General features: G+C 48.6%; 1 protein-coding gene across 2 annotated transcripts in view; it reads left to right on the top strand.

Annotated features, from left to right (window-relative positions):
• GFRA4 (GDNF family receptor alpha 4) overlaps nt 1-14803 on the top strand; it is a 127872-nt gene extending 113069 nt beyond the window's left edge. For both annotated transcript variants that reach the window (XM_083458887.1, XM_083458886.1), the window contains exons 7-8: nt 2766-2923; nt 11891-14803. In XM_083458887.1, coding sequence (XP_083315013.1) covers nt 2766-2923; nt 11891-12034 — 302 coding nt within the window. In that variant the 3' untranslated portion in view covers nt 12035-14803. The remainder of the gene's footprint in view (nt 1-2765; nt 2924-11890) is intronic.
• Nucleotides 14804-16082: the final 1279 nt, after the last annotated feature.

Raw genomic sequence — 16082 nt, forward strand, 5'->3', positions numbered from 1 at the left:
GATTCCCCAAAACCTGACAGGGCCATCCCCAGTTGTGCATACCTACACCAGAAGTAGTTTCACAAGAAGACTCTGTTTGTGCCAGGACCTCTCTTGCTCAGAGGCCATATTGCCCTCCTTAGACGTAGGAGACTCAGGCTTACAAACCGTAGAGCAGGCATAGGCAAACTTGACCCTCCAGATGTTTTGGGACTACAACTCCCATCTTCCCTGACCACTGGTCCTGTTAGCTAGAGATGATGGGAATAGTAGTCCCAAAACAGCTGGAGGGCCGAGTTTGCCTATGCCTGCCATAGAGGTGTTACGGAAAAGGAGCAATGCGGCAGCGAGCTGCAGCTGGCTGGAAAGCAAAACATGATGGGAATGTTTGGGACTGTTCCGTGGGAACAAAGGGACAGTCTATTCACAATGCTGAGCACCGGATTTAGCTCAGAGTGTAATTTGACCTGTACAGGAAGTACAGGAGGTGGAGTTAGTCTCTCTACTGTTGGAGTCTGGAGAGAGCAGACGCGTTTCTCTGTAATGCTGCAAAGACAGAAATAAAGGCATGTAAATACATTTCTGTCTATCTCTTTCCCCTCCCTGGGGGGAGCAGGGAGCAGGGAAGAGTGGTGTGTTCTTCTCACGCTGAGGAGGATCGCCGATCGCGACCTAGCCTGTATTCTGCCAGGAATGCAGACAGGGAGGTCAACCAGGAGATCAAGCTGGGTGCCTGGAGAGTGGCCAGTTTCTCCTGATAAGGCTTGAATTTGCCATAGAGGAACCACAGTCTGCCTGAGTCAATGACTGCTAACGTAGGCTGGGCCCCTGTAAATTGAGAGGCTCTTCCTGCTGAAGTTGGGGCTATCAACCAAGGTTGACCAGCAGCTCCTATTTAAGGCTCAGCCAGAGGCTGGCTGGTGCTGAAACAACATTTAAGTGCTGCTCTTGTGGAATCTATAGCCTGAGCTGCCCGGTGTCCTTGCCTTGCCTGCTGCTCAAAACTCTCCAAAATCTCAACAAGTTAAACTCCCGGACTAGGGAGCCGCTGCATCATGTCTCTGGTGCAAATGCATGCAAATTTATGTGCATGAACACTCAGGCACCATGCCGGGCACAGCCTGCCGTTTCACACTGCTGTGGTATATTTCAAAACATCGATAAGTGATCCTGGGACAATTAGGCTGTTTTCTAGCATACCTTTCACCAAAAGAACACAAACACCCTTTCTGGCTTTTTAATCACAGGAAGACAGGCTGTTGCAGAGTAAATTGCAGTGTGAAATCAGGTGAAAATGGGGGTCGGAGAATGAGTTCCTGGCCACGAGAAGTCCTGTCTTAGGAGCATATCCCACGACATCGCCTGTAAATGAAGAGAGGGTTTGCTGCAGAAGCATTTCTGAAACTGGAGCCTGGAAACCACACATATCAGATTAATATCTCTGTCCCTCGACACGCAGCAAGGGGGCAGAGGGAGTGGAGATCTTTAAATGAAAAAGGGACCGGGATACATAAATCATCTCCCTCCGTCTCCACAAGGCAGTTAAATTATTCACATTACACAGGAGTGCACTTGGAGAGTTTTAGGACTTTAGAGAAGAACGCATATTACAGGGAGACCACATCTAGTGGGTGAGGATATAAGAGAGAATCCCCACATGTTCCCAGAGAATCCCCACATGTTCCCAGAGCCCAAACAGAGTGGGCCTTGCTCAGGAAGCAAGGTGGCGACCTTAAAAGGTCTTTACTTCTGGGGTTGCCCCAATCAGACCTGTTTCCAAAGGAGATTTTAAGCTCTTCACTGTGCTTCGTTGGAGACCCACAGGTTTTAGAGTTTGGAGAGAGGGAGGAAAAACCTCATTTTCTCTCCACTTACCCTGTGCCATGCATAATTTTATAAACTCCTGTAATAATAATTTATTATTTATACCCCACCCATCTGGCTGGTTTTCCCCAGCCACTCTGGGTGGCTCCCAACAGAATATTAAAAACATGATAAAACATCAAAGATTAAAAACATCTCTAAACAGGGCTGCCTTCAGATGTCTTCTAAATGTCAGATAGTTGTTTACATTTCCTTGACATCTGATGGGAGGGCATTCCACAGGGCAGGCGCCACCACCGAGAAGGCCCTCTGCCTGGTTCCCTGTAACCTCACTTCTCACAGTGAGGGAACCAGCAGAAGGCTCTCAAAGGAGGACCTCAGTGTCCGGGCTGAACAGTGGGTGTGCAGATGCTCATTCAGGTATACTGGGCTTTAAAGGGCTTTGAAGGTCAGCACCAACACTTTGAATTGTGCTCGGAAACATACTGGGAGCCAATGAAGGTCTTTCAGGACCGCTGTTATATGGTCACAGTGGCTGCCCCCAGTCACCAGTCTAGCTGCCGCATTCTGGATTAGTTGTAGTTTCCGCATCACCTTCAAATGTAGCCCCCACGTAGAGCGCATGGCAGTACAGTGGTACCTCAGGTTAAGTACTTAATTCGTTCCGGAGGTCCGTTCTTAACCTGAAACTGTTCTTAACCTGAGGTACCACTTTAGCTAATGGGGCCTCCTGCTGCTGCCGTCGCCATGCAATTTCTGTTGTCATCCTGAAGCAAAGTTCTTAACCCGAGGTACTATTTCTGGGTTAGCTGAGTCTGTAACCTGAAGCATCTGTAACCTGAAGCGTCTGTAACCCAAGGTACCACTGTAGTCCAAGCAGGAGATAACCTATCATTACATTCAAAGTATAAGGCAGCTTCCTGTGTAGAAACGAGGGAGACGATCCTGCTTTCCTCTTTCAGAGAATGCCATCCAGGCCTTTGGCAACGGGACGTACCTGAGCGCCGCCCTGGGCTCCTCCACCCCTCCCACGACGCAGATGCGCAAGCAGGAGAGGAACGCCAACAAGGCAGCAGCCACCCTCAGAGAGAACATCTTCGAACAGCTACAGCCCACCAAGGTAGGCCGAGGATGCAGCCCAGGGAACAAGCAGGGTAGGCGTGAATGACATTTTCAACACCATCCTATCTTACATAGAGGAAGTTTGAGCAGACACAGACCAAGGGACACCCTCCTTGAGCCATCAACCAGCATCGCTCCCACCCGCAGTCTCCTTGCAGCTTTTGTACTGCCTTTCCAGAAGTTCTTATAAGTCTCTGAAAGTCTTTGTAGACTATGCAAGTCTCTGAAAGAAGCAATAGGTCAGATTCTTGCCTGGTGAAAACAAGCCGTATTTCTTCTTCAGCACATGTTATGTAACTCTATGACCACTGCTCCATAGCAATTGTTGTTACACAATTCCATTCACCATATAGATGGGTTTATGAAGCACTTCTGTATCCTTCTGCTGTGCTGAAGAAGAATTCCACGAAACAGTGGGTATATCCGGAATCACTCTTCACAACGTCTCTTTGCAGACCACTTTGGCAGCGTTGGACGTCATAAAACAAAGCTTGTTTTCACCAGATAAGAATCTGACCCGTTGCTTCTTTCAGAGACTTGCATAATCTACAAAGACTTTTAGAGGTTTATAAGATTTATGTTTATTTGGTTCTATGTTTTCAAGAGAAACCATCAAGAGTGCACATTTTGTGACTTTGAGAGATTTATAAGATTTCTGTTTGTTTGTTTTTGCGGAGAGTGCATATTTCATATATTTCATATTGTTCAATGTTCTGTATGGATTATATAAAGAGTTTATATTGATATTGCATTGTTGTGCTTGGTCATCGTGTTGCCTTGGATATTACTAATAATTGGTTGCAACACAGGGGTTTAATTGGTTGGTTGCTTTCCAGAAGTTCTGACAACCAGTTGTTTCCTTCAGAAAGAGACCTAGGTGGTATCTGATGCAGGAGAACACCCCTAGCACAATGACTGCCAGCTCCTCAAAAGAACTTGCCCTCTCTCTCACCATGAATGGGTGAGGGCACTCCTCTAAATCTGTTCTGGAGATTCCCCCAATCTTCCAGAGCAGATTTGGGGAGGGCTCCCTGTTCTAGAAGCAAGCACACAAACATTGCAATATGTATAGAATCACAGAATTGTGGAGTTGGAAGAGACCACGAGAGTCACCTAGCTCAACTCCCTGCAATGAGTCTTTTGCTCAACGTGGGGCTTGAACCCCGAGATTAAGAGTCTCATGTTCTACCAACTAAGCTAATCCAGGACAAGCAAGGGGCATGAGGTTCTCTAACTTTCACCAGTGATTCTAGATTCTGGTGGGTCGCCGTGTTGGTCTGACGCAGTCGAAATAAATAAATAAAAATGAGAAAATTGTCCAGTAGCACCTTAGAGATCAACTAAGTTTGTTCTGGGGATAAGCTTTCGTGTGCATGCACACTGCTTCAGATACACTGAAACAGAAGTCACCAGACCCTTATATATAGGGAGAGGGTGGGGTGGGGTTTTGCTCAGGAGGGTAGTAGGAGATGGATGATAGACTCAAGGGGTATGGTAAACCTGTTGACAACTATTAATGACTGCAATTAGTCCTACAGGAAAAAGCAAGGGATAGTATGCAGATGACCAAAAGTAGCTTGAGCATATGCAATGAGACAAGAATCCAATATCTCTATTCAGACCAGGTCTGTCCATAGTTTTCAGTCTAGTGTTGTTGTTGTTTAGTCGTTTAGCCGTGCCTGACTCTTCGTGACCCCATGGACCAGAGCACGCCAGGCACTCCTGTCTTCCCCTGCCTCCCACAGTTTGGTCAAACTCATGCTGGTAGCTTCGAGAACACTGTCCAACCATCTTGTCCTCTGTCGTCCCCTTCTCCTTGTGCCCTCCATCTTTCCCAACATCAGGGTCTTTTCCAGGGAGTCTTCTCTTCTCATGAGGTGGCTAAAGTCTTGGAGCCTCAGCTTCAGGATCTGTCCTTCCAGTGAGCACTCAGGGCTGATTTCCTTCAGAATGGATAGGTTTGATCTTCTTGCAGTCCATGGGACTCTCAAGAGTCTCCTCCAGCACCAGAATTCAAAAGCATCAATTCTTCGGCGATCAGCCTTCTTTATGGTCCAGCTCTCGCTTCCATACATCACTACTGGGAAAACCATAGCTGTAACTATACGGACCTTTGTCGGCAAAGGTGATGTCTCTGCTTTTTAAGATGCTGTCTAGTAATAAGTTGTAATTCAGCAACTTCTCTTGCTTTTTCCTGTAGGACTAATTGTAGTCGTTCACCATACCCATTGAGTCAGTCACCCATCTCCTACTACCCTTCTGAGAAAAACCCCACGCTCCCACAATATATAAGGGTCTGATGACTTCTGTTTCAGTGTCTCTGAAGAAGTGTGCATGCACACGAAAGCTTATCCCCAGAACAAACTTAGATGGTCTCTAAGGTGCTACTGGACAATTTTCTTAAAATATCACCAATGATATTTCATTATGTACATAGACCCTAAAAGGGTCACGCTAGATATTTTGAGATGTGTATTTGGGGAGGGGAGGAGCATTTGGGGAGCAAAAGTGGGGTGGGTGGGGTGGGTGTTCAACCCTACCTCATCCCCCAGTTGTCCTCACTGACTCTCCTTACCTCAACCATTTCCCCCTTCTTCTGAAGTCAGGTTTCCCAGTCAAGCGGTGTGAAACCCAGTGGAGGGAGAGGATTCAGCGGAAGGGCATAGGGAAGGGAGAGGGTTAAGCACACCGACACACACCTGCTGCTTCTTCAGCAGAAATGCTGCCCCTACTTTGCACTCAAGAAGCAAACACAGGACGAGGGAGCTCAGAGTCTGTTGCCAAGAGACTGCTTCCAGCTTTGATTCGTTTTCATTCCACGAAGTTGTAACCAGGAGAGGGAGGAATTCGAACCAGTTCTCATTTAAAGGCGAACCTCACTCATTTGCACTAAGAGCCGAAGCACAATTCCTTTGAAATCTGCATGTCCCTGAATTTTGCAGGGCTGCTTCTCCAGCCAAGTAACATGGTCAAACCTGCATATATTGGGGGAAAATGCATTTAATGTATGCATTAGTGAAAATTGCTTGCATTGTAGTTGGGGGAAATCCCTTTGCAAAATTGTGCGTCTAAGAAAAAAATGCATATAGAAATGAGAGCATTAGCAGAAATTTGCAGTAAAACGCTGATCGGTTTTGACGAGGACCTTCTATTTTTTCTTAAACAATCACAAGCTGGTGTGGAAATGGGGAGAGCTAAACCTACGCTTGGAAACGGGGAGGAACTGAAATTGATAGATCCACCTGCTTCTAAGAAGTTGTTTGTTTTTCCCCTTTGATTTGAAAGTCATGCGTGCACCAGCAACAGCAGCAGCACCAGATCCAATAAGATTGCCTTGCTGGGAATTCTTCCCTGCTCGGAGCTGAACTTCCTTTGCCATCTTTAACTCCTCCTGGCACCCAGCAGCTGTGGGATAAGAGAAGAGCTAAGCTGATTAGACAGCAGGAGCAGGAGGTTTCAAAGAAACGGCATCTAACATCCCTACTCCCAGCTTACGGAGAAGGGCTTGTGAAGCTGCATCTCTGTCCGAGGAGCTGTCTCTCCTGAAACCGGGGAGGGAGGGAGATTTCCCCCATTGAATCAAACTCATTTCTGTGTGCCTCCCCAAATTCGTGCCACAAAGCAGTAAAATCAACAGATTTCCAGGAACAGGACTGTTTGCGTCCCAGTATTTGGCTCTGCCCAATGTGGAAGGCAACGGTTCTTCACGCCGCCCAGAGAGACGAAGTAATAATAATAATAATAATAATAATAATAATAATAATAATAATAATAATAATTTATTTATACCCCGCCCTCCCCAGTCAAGATCGGGCTCAGGGCGGCTAACACCAAATATAAAAACATTTGATTAGAATACAGCTTAAAAAACAAAATTAAAATACAACATTAAAACATTAAAATGCAGCCTCATTTCAGTGGAACTCAATCAAAAACTTTGTTGGGGATAAAAACGTCAAGTCTTCACCCAGGCTAACTATCCAGACTGGTCCTACATGGGCCAGAAAAAAAGCCAGGGAAGTCCCCAAATAGGAGTTCCAATACAGAAAGAGAAAGGAAAAAGGAAAGCGGGGAAGGGGATCAAGTTGATTCCAAGCCAAAGGCCAGGAGGAACAACTCTGTCTTACAGGCCCTGCGGAAAGAAATCAGATCCTGCAGGGCCCTGGTCTCATGAGACAGCATTCCACCAGGTTGGGGCCAGTGTTGAAAAGGCCCTGCCTCTGGTTCAGGCTAATCTAACTTCCTTATGGCCCAGGACCTCTAGGGTGTTGCTATTTATGGACCGTAAGGTCCTCTGTGGGGGATATTGGGAGAGGCGGACCTGTAGGTATGAGGGTCCTAGGCCGTGGAGGGCTCTAAAGGTCAAAATCAGCACCTTAAATCTGACCCTGTACTCCACCGGGAGTCAATGCAGCTGGAAAAGCACTGGGCGAATGTGCTCCTATGGTAGAGAAGTAGGGACAGCCCCAGTGGCCGGGGAGTGGGGGGGCTACCTTAACTGGGTCACTGTCTTGGGGGGTGAGAGGTGTCAGGTGACGGCTTCAAAAAGGCTTAATGTCAGCACCAAACAGTGGATTCGCACAGACACTGAACCTCACATTGTAAATTTGCAGGCACGGGTTGGATCAAAGCCACACCTGCAAATGGACTTTCATCTACAGGTGAAATATGTCTATTGATAGGTGTGGTTTGGATCCAAATGTCATGGACTGGCAGGAGAGTGGTGGGAGGCACAAGCTGGGGAACCCCCAGGGGAAGAAAGCTCATAGCCCAGGGCTTGGTGGTAGGACGACAATGAGTGGCCAGAAGGAGCAGACTCTTAGCGTTCCTGCTCCGTGATTGCAGTCATGGGATTGTTGTCTTTCACATGATGGTTTATGTTTTGACTCCACAGAGTGGGAAGTGACAGAGACAGGATATTTGTGTTACTGTGTTCCGTGAAGTGGGACTATTGTCCTTTGTTCTTTTTCTCTTTGCTGTCTGATGCTAGAGAGAGAGGGAGCCATGTTGCAGCGCTCCGTGTGTGTTTATATGTAAATAAAGTAGATTAGCCAAAATGCTGGGCTGCTGAGGTCTGTTAGGCAAACTGCGAAGACTCTGCAGATCTCTAAGTGTGCTGGTGTCTGTTGGCATTGGTCGCTGTGATGTTCGGGCTGAAGAAAGCTTTTGAAGCTCCCAAACAATTGACCAGGAGGGAGAGAACATGCCAGTCTGGAATGTGTCTCTGCCAGGGTCCAACTCGAGTGTAGGATGACACAGACATGGGAGGAGGCGGCAGAAGAGGTAACGGTTTAGTGAGCAGGAAGAGGCTTTGGCAGAGAGCAGTTCTGATTCCAGGAGACAGAGATGAGGGCGGCTGCTGAAGAGTTCAAGTAGTCTCCCCTTCCTGCTGCAACCAGCATCCCTCCTCGCTGGTTTCCCAGAACACACAGAGAAATGAAAAGAGCAGAGCTGAGATTGCTTGTGTGCAGATGTAGTCTCTGATTTCTTGGGGGGGAAACCTTGGAGAGGAGGGGATTTAGGCAGCTGTGGGAAGGCAAGAACCCTCAGTCCTTGCAACTGCCTCACAAGGACAAGATTACTGGAAAGAGTTCCTGGGAGCTCTAGACCTGCGCAGTTTTGGTTTCTTTAAACAAAGAGTTACCTTCATGGACACTGTGGTTTTTTAATTGCTGACTCCAGCTCCTGACAGTGGCGTAGCGTGGGGGGTGCCAGGGGTGCCGGCCGCACCGGGCGCAACATCTGGGGGGCGCGAGTCCAGAGGGCCCAGCCCCGTCGTGCCCTCGGCCCGCCCCTATTGTCAGAGCAGCCAGCCAGCCTTTGCCTGCTCCTACCTTGCCCACCCGAGGACTGCGGCATCGCCCGCCCCCATGGCCACCTACCCCCGCCTCGCCCATTGGCTTGCCTCCCTCGGCCCCGCCTCTCTCTGATGGCCGCGAGGGTGTCCTGCTCGGCGCCGGCGCCTTTTTTCAGGAGGTAGGGAGGCTGGACGGGGAGGTGGGGTCGGAAGCGGGCAGAGAAGGAGGGGAGCTCGTAGCCAAAAGGGCTGCACCGGCCGGCAAAGGGCCGGGAAAAGTTTGGAGAGGAGAAACGCACCGTCATGATTTCCTGGTGGAAGCGGCAGGATTAGGGATGGCGATGCGTAATTACGCACGAATTTCGCTGGGTGAGAGCTTCGGGGATCGATCGGCGGAAATGGGAATCAATTGGAATATGAGAAAGAGAGAGAGAGGGACCATCATTCATAGGCATAGATTTGTAGGGTTAGGGGGCGCAAATCCACGGGTTAGGGGGCGCAAATTACTTGCCTTGCCCCGGGTGCTGACAACCCACGCTACGCCGCTGGCTCCTGACACCAAACCACACCTGCAAAAAGGCCACCCCAAAGGAGCTCTGCTAGCCAAAGGGCTATTTTAAACTCCTGGGTGTTCCTTTGCAGCCACATTTTCATGTGCCCATTGACCTGACGACGCAGATCAAATGTGGGGCAGCAGGGCATGCTTGGGGGCAAATGGCCCCCTGGTCCAGATTCGAACCCCTGCCAGGTCTAAGTTGGCCCCATGCCTTGTCTACACTGACTGGCAGCACCTCTCCAAGAGTTCAGAGGCGTGCCTCTCCCAGGCCTCCCTGAAGATGCTGTCAGGGCAGAACCTGAGACCATCTGCATTCACAGCAGATGTTCTGCCCCTGACCTATGGCATTTCCCTCGAGGAGAGAAGCACAGGTGAGAGGGCAGACATGCAGCTAAATCCATAGCTGCTGCAGTTTTCCCTTGTTTCTGACAATTCTTTGGATAACCAGAACTAAGATGTAAGCCTGGCACCCACTGGCGTAAGGGGTGTGTGTGTGTCATATGCTTAGCACAAAGTGTTTGTGTAACTCAGATCTAAGACCTCGCTAGCTGCAAAGTGTTCAGATCTGAACCTGAGCTATCGAGAGTCGAGACTCACCTATTCATCATGGCCTTGGCTGTGAGCCGCGGCTTAATATAGCAGGCGGCTGTTTGATCACCTTGCCTCAGACGGAACTTGGTACCTATTTTGGGGCTCTGAGAGCAGCCACAAAGAGTCTGCAGGTGAACCGTCAGGCACAGGCTCACTTCGGCTTATCTCTGCCATCCCCAGGTAAAGGGGTCTTTTGGTTGCAGGGGTACCAACTTGAATCAAATCAGGGGGCCCAGGTAAGCCATGCCCCCCATAATTGATCACAAGACATGCCATGCACACACCATTTAAATGGCAGTGCCTATTAACTTGGGGGGTCCCCTTCAAGTATTTTCTTGGGGGGCTGAAGGCACCTTGACCCTGGGAGTTGGCTCCTATGTTTGGTTGTAAGACTGGGGGGAAGGAAATACCCATCTTTTGTGCTGTTCATGTTATTGCTTTGTTGTTCTTTAGAAATATTTCAGATGCTTTCTTTTTATTGAAATAGACATTTTTTAAAAAAATTGTCCAGTAGCACCTTAAAGGTAAAGGTACCCCCCTGACCATTAGGTCCAGTCTTGGCCGACTCTGGGGTTGCGGTGCTCATCTCACTTTATTGGCCAAGGGAGCCGGCATACAGCTTTTGGGTCATGTGGCCAGCATGACTAAGCCGCTTCTGGCGAACCAGAGCAGAGCAGAGCAGGGAAATGCCGTTTACCTTCCCACCGGAGTGATACCTATTTATCTACTTGCACTTTGACGTGCTTTTGAACTGCTAGGTTGGCAGGAGCAGGGACCGAACAATGGGAGCTCACCCCGCCAACCTTCTGATTGGCAAGCCCTAGGCTCTGTGGTTTAGACCACAACGCCTTAGAGACCAACTAAGTTTGTTCTTGGTATAAGCTCTCGTGTGCATGCACACTTCTTCAGATATCTGGTATAAGAAGTGTGCATGCACATGAAAGCTTATACCAAGAACAAACTTAGTTGGTCTCTAAGGTGCTACTGGAAAATTATTTTATATATGCGTCAGACCAACACAGCTACTTACCTGAATCTTTCTTTTTGTTGTAAGGAATAGACTTTGAGGGCCGTATTCCCTTCTCATCAAGCTTCTAGGGGCCACATCCCAGAAGTGGGCAAGACAGAAGAGGCTGGTTCATCTGGGCAAATGGGGCACCCTGTCTGCCTTCATCCGTCTCCCACCTGCCTGCCTGCTTTCTCACAGCTAGCCAGTAGGTGGCGCTGGCCACCAGCTTCCTCCCAAACACAGCACGGAGGAGCAAAGGAATGAACTGCACGCCATTGGCTCTGTCGCCACCTGCTGTTGCCTCCAGGAATTTCACACAACCAGTGGGCGCCATGCACTACTGGGCGGGGCCAGAGGCAAAAGTGGGTGGAGCCAGTGGATGTAAATGTTTCTACACACCTCTATCATGCATACAGACAAGCAAGAAGTCACCGTCCCAAAGGACCTGGTCAGAATCTTTCCCTGGGATAAAAGGCTAATAACAAGGTTGCCAGCTGTTACCCTCAGAGGGGAGGTCATTCCGGAGATGGGGCACCACCACAGAGAAGGCCTTTTCATGTGACCCCCATCCCTGAACTCTACCTGGCACTAGAACCACAAAGACAGCTTCTCTCCCACTCCTGACCTAATCCAAATCCACCCACTTCAGATCCGCACTATAGAATTAATACACTACACATTTATTCCTGCATTTCAGGGAGCTGCACTAGATGGCCTTTGGAGTCCCTTCCAGCTCTACAGTTCCATGATTCAGTATCAAACCACAGTCCCCTGCTCCCTTCACTTGGGTACAGTTCCTAGAGCGGTTTAGCAGTCAATCTCTCTTCCCAGGGAATTGTGGGAACTGTAGCTCTGTTATGGGGATAGAGGCCTCCTAACAAGCCCAGCGCCTTTAACAAACTACAGTTCCCACGATTCTTTGGGGTAGGCCTTGCTATACCACAGATGGAGCTGCAGACTAACAAATCACCCAGGTGTTAACTCCCTGCCTTTGCTGGTTTTCTCTTTCCAGGTATCTGCAGAGGAGAAGCTTCTACAAGATGCCACCCACCTAGCTTCTGACGGCTCCAGCTCAGCGCTGTCACTGGCCATGAACGGCTGGTTGGTGATGTGGTGTTCCACTTCTACCAGTACATTCCTCCTGGCGTCCATGTGAATTGGAGCGCGCCCACACTCAAGCGCCCTGACCGGACTGCTCTCCGTTTGTTTGTTTTCGAATCGGGGAGCTGGGGCGAAAGGCCTCGCCAGCTCCTGGCTCCCTCCCTCTTCAAGGTTATCGGGAGGAAAGGAAAAACACTCATCTCATCAGCTTGTTTGTCGACACCTTTCTGGTGAGCCACAATGTGTTCATCTGTGGAAGGACCCAGAAATCAGTCCCTGCAAGGAAGCGTGTGATCCATCATGGATTACAGCAAGGAATAATTCACAGTAGCTTCTTTTGCCCCCCATATTTAGCAGGTCAGTAAAAGTTGCCTGCTTTGGTAGGCTGAAAAAGTCTTAGGAACATCCCCAGCACACTAGGATTTTGCTGCCATCTTGGAAAACCTTCCAAGAATGGGTTGAAGTAGGCTATCGCCCCAACTTCTCCATGTGTTGAGTCAAAGAACTGGACTGCTTCATCATGCCAATACTCCCATCTTGCGGTAGTGACATCACCCAATCTCCATATTTTTTTTAAGAAGGGGAGGGGGAGGGAAGAACTGAGCGCTTTGTCCTTGAGACCTGGGTCTCCAGACTCAGAATGAGACAGACAAGTCTGGGTATCTTAACTCTCTCCTTGGCCACAATTTTTGGGTGGGAAATGGGGTCTATAATCTGTTGAGCAGAGGGCTTTGGTTTGAAAATCCATGCTTGTTTGGAGCTTCACGAGGAGAGTTTAGACAGGACCAGCAGGACTGAACTTCTGAACCACCCATTCTTACCAGCAAGGCATTGACTTGGTTCCAGCACAGCACCTCGAAGGATAAAACCACACCTCACCTGATACTCTACAAGAGAGCAATTGTAGATGGACCTGGAATCTTCTCATGCAACTGGTGTGTGCTTCTTCAGCCTGGATGGCCCTTCTAGACACTTGTATTGAAGGCCGATTCATGCTGCTGATTCACTGAAATCCCGACGCAATCCACTGAGTTATATTTGAGAGACTCCCTTACTTTCCTCGGTGATTTTCAAAGGACAGTTTGGTACTTACCGCAGAAAACCCATCCCTGTAATTTGGTCCAGGAAAGAGATTGCAGGGCAGAAATCTTTAAAATCTTAATCTCAAACATTTCAACCGTCTGGTATTTTGAGATCCCCAAACAACACATCTTGCACATCCAAACATTTGCTGCCGGAAAACAGAAACCACTGGGATCGGAGGCAGAATGTCGCCTTCAGACTGATGTCCAGATGCACAAATTGACCACTCAGCCAAACGTTTGAATTATATCTTCTCAGAGAAGGACTGTTTTGGGTTGTGAGTGGATGTAATGGATATTCCATCTGTGGCGGGTTCTGATCAGCAATGGCTGATCCACAGGTTCAAGGGAATATTTATAGCAAGCGATGGTCCTGGGAGTGTCAACTGGGTCTATGGGGGTGGGAATTACTCCTTCCACCATCCCAACTTGCCTAGCAATGCATTGCATCTCCCATTCATGGTCACGGCTCATGTGGGTCAACCATAGTTACATTCCGACACAATAGTTTGACCCCAATTCAAGATGGAGGTCAGCCCCCATGGAGAGCATTCTGATCAAGGGACTTCAAAGCCCTGAACCTTGTATTGAAATGTGGCCTCCTTCTTCCTGTGCACAGGATTATTTTTTAAGAAAACACACACAGAAATTGACCTACCTACATTCCAAAGCTCTCCAGGGCTCAACATGCAGGCGTTTGTTCTTACGGAAGGGAATGCTTTCCTCTTCATGCGTGCATCAGAATTCCGGCATGCCCAGCAAACATGAGCACACAAATTTGGCAAAGCTAGAAAAGGCAGGGATGATCAGCTTGGGGGAAGTGAAAGGGAGCTCATTCCAGTACATTACCATCCCATGCACCTACAAAGCAACTTAGAGGTATCTTCATCTATATTGGCCACTAGCTGGTTCCTTGATTCCCGGCCCAGAGATGGATTTAGGGGCAGCGCAACTGGTTATGCCACACTGGGCACCAAGCCTAGGGGTGCCGCAGACCGTCACAACTATAATGTAGTGAATTGAGCAGGGCAAAAGGCAAAGAGGCAGAGAGCACCCAATTTTGGCCTCGCAAAGGGCACCACTGAAGTTTGAAAAGCCAAAGTCTGCCCTGCCTGGTTCTCTGAACTAGAACTGCATTTCTATAGACTGGTTCTGCCCGAAGTATCCTTCTGCCCCTTGCAGTCTGAGACAGGTATCCTAAAGATATTCTGCAGCTGGGATGAGGAAACTCAGGTCCAGAAGACAGCCTACTGCACAAACACAAAATTCGCAATTGTCACTCATTCTTGCCCCTCTGGTCCCACCTGCCACTGGTATGTGGCCCTCCAGAATGCCATGTGGCCCTCTGTGGAAAGAGATCCCCTAGCAATGTTTGCAAGCGCTCCTTTGCAACGTCGGCAAGCGATTCTTCGCTGCACCAGTGGCTTTTATCTCGTGTTTTTATCCCACAAACCACCATGAGATCTTTTGACGAAGGGCCGTATATAAATCCGATAAATAAATAAAATAAGTAAATAATAAAGGTTGGCGTTTGCTCAGTTCACACACCCCGGAAATAGCTTAGATCAGGCATCCCCAACCTTCAGCCCTCCAGATGTTTTGGACTACAGTTCCCATCATCCCTGACCATTGGTCCTGTTAGCTAGGGATCATGGGAGTTGTAGGCCAAAACATCTGGAGGGCCGCAGGTTGGGGGTGCCTGGCCTAGATGTTTCAGGTGACCATTTGGTCACTTGGTTCAGCTTGCAAACATTTCAAGTCCTTTGCGGTGACGGATGCTTTTCACATTAAGGCAGAAGGTAACTGATGGAGCCCACTGACTCAGAGCTCCTGGTTTTGTTTGTTCAGACACATCAAATATTCACCTGACATGCTGCACGTTTTCCTGGCTGCAAAACAGAGGTGGAGGGCTTGGCATTTTTTTAGCACTTGGTCGCCAAAGTGGTGGAAAGAAAATCTGGGGAGAGCACTGAAATCCCAAAAGAGGATCTCAGACTTCCGAGTCTGCTATCAAATTTTTGAAAATCACTAGAATTTAAGTATTTTAGAAAGGGGGGCAAGTAGTACAAAAGAACCTGATGGTTATCATCACCAGCATGAAGTAGTATCTTCTGGCTGGAGAAATATGTGGAAAGGGGAGAAGGTTTAAAAAGCAGATGGCCGCAACCGATATAAACTCATATTTCCATTGGCAGTCGTCGAGTTGATTTGCAGATTATTTTTCTGGAATGTGATGGGTGCCTAGCTGTTATTTATCCTAAGAGATAAAACTTAGCTGTGTCCCTTCCAACTCTACAATGCTATGATTTTATTATCCCCCCCCCTGCCCTGCCCCCAGTTTTAATAATGGAAAAACCTACGGCAGAGCCTGAGAAATCCCAGAATGAACCTAAAGAGGTTTGGCAGAGGAGAATTCAGGCATCTTTGTGCATTCCCTTGCCCCTTGAGGGTTTAGAACATCTTTGCCACCCTGTTTCCAAATCTAGCTTTGCCCACCAGGCGTAAACCAAGTTGAATCGCTACTCTCCAAGTTCAAACCAACGTAGCTCCATTGACTGGAACAGGAGAAAAGCGATCCAGAATTCCACCAATCCTATTTGTCTTCTGGATGACGCCTCGTGAGAGCTAGAAACCTGCAATCTAAAACAAATAGCAAAGCCAATGATTTGGGAGCGAGGGGAGGCGTTGCCAGCTGCAGCTGTGGGTCAAAACATCTGGAGGGCAGCAGGTTGGGGAAGGCTTTTGTAGGATCATAAGAGGGCCCTATGGGATGCGGGTGGCGCTGTGGGTTAAACCACAGAGCCTAGGACTTGCCGATCAGAAGGTTGGCGGTTCGAATCCCCGCGATGGGGTGAGCTCCCATTGTTTGCTCCCAGCTCCTGCCAACCTAGCAGTTCAAAAACACATCAAAGTGCAAGTAGATAAATAGGTACCACTCCAGCAGGAAGGTAAACGGCGTTTCCGTGCACTGCTCTGGTTCGCCAGAAGCATCTTAGTCCTGCTGGCCACATGACCCGGAAG

The sequence above is a fragment of the Podarcis liolepis genome (assembly GCF_965112155.1).
Source record: "Podarcis liolepis genome assembly, chromosome: 9".
In the NCBI taxonomy this organism is placed as follows: domain Eukaryota; kingdom Metazoa; phylum Chordata; class Lepidosauria; order Squamata; family Lacertidae; genus Podarcis; species Podarcis liolepis.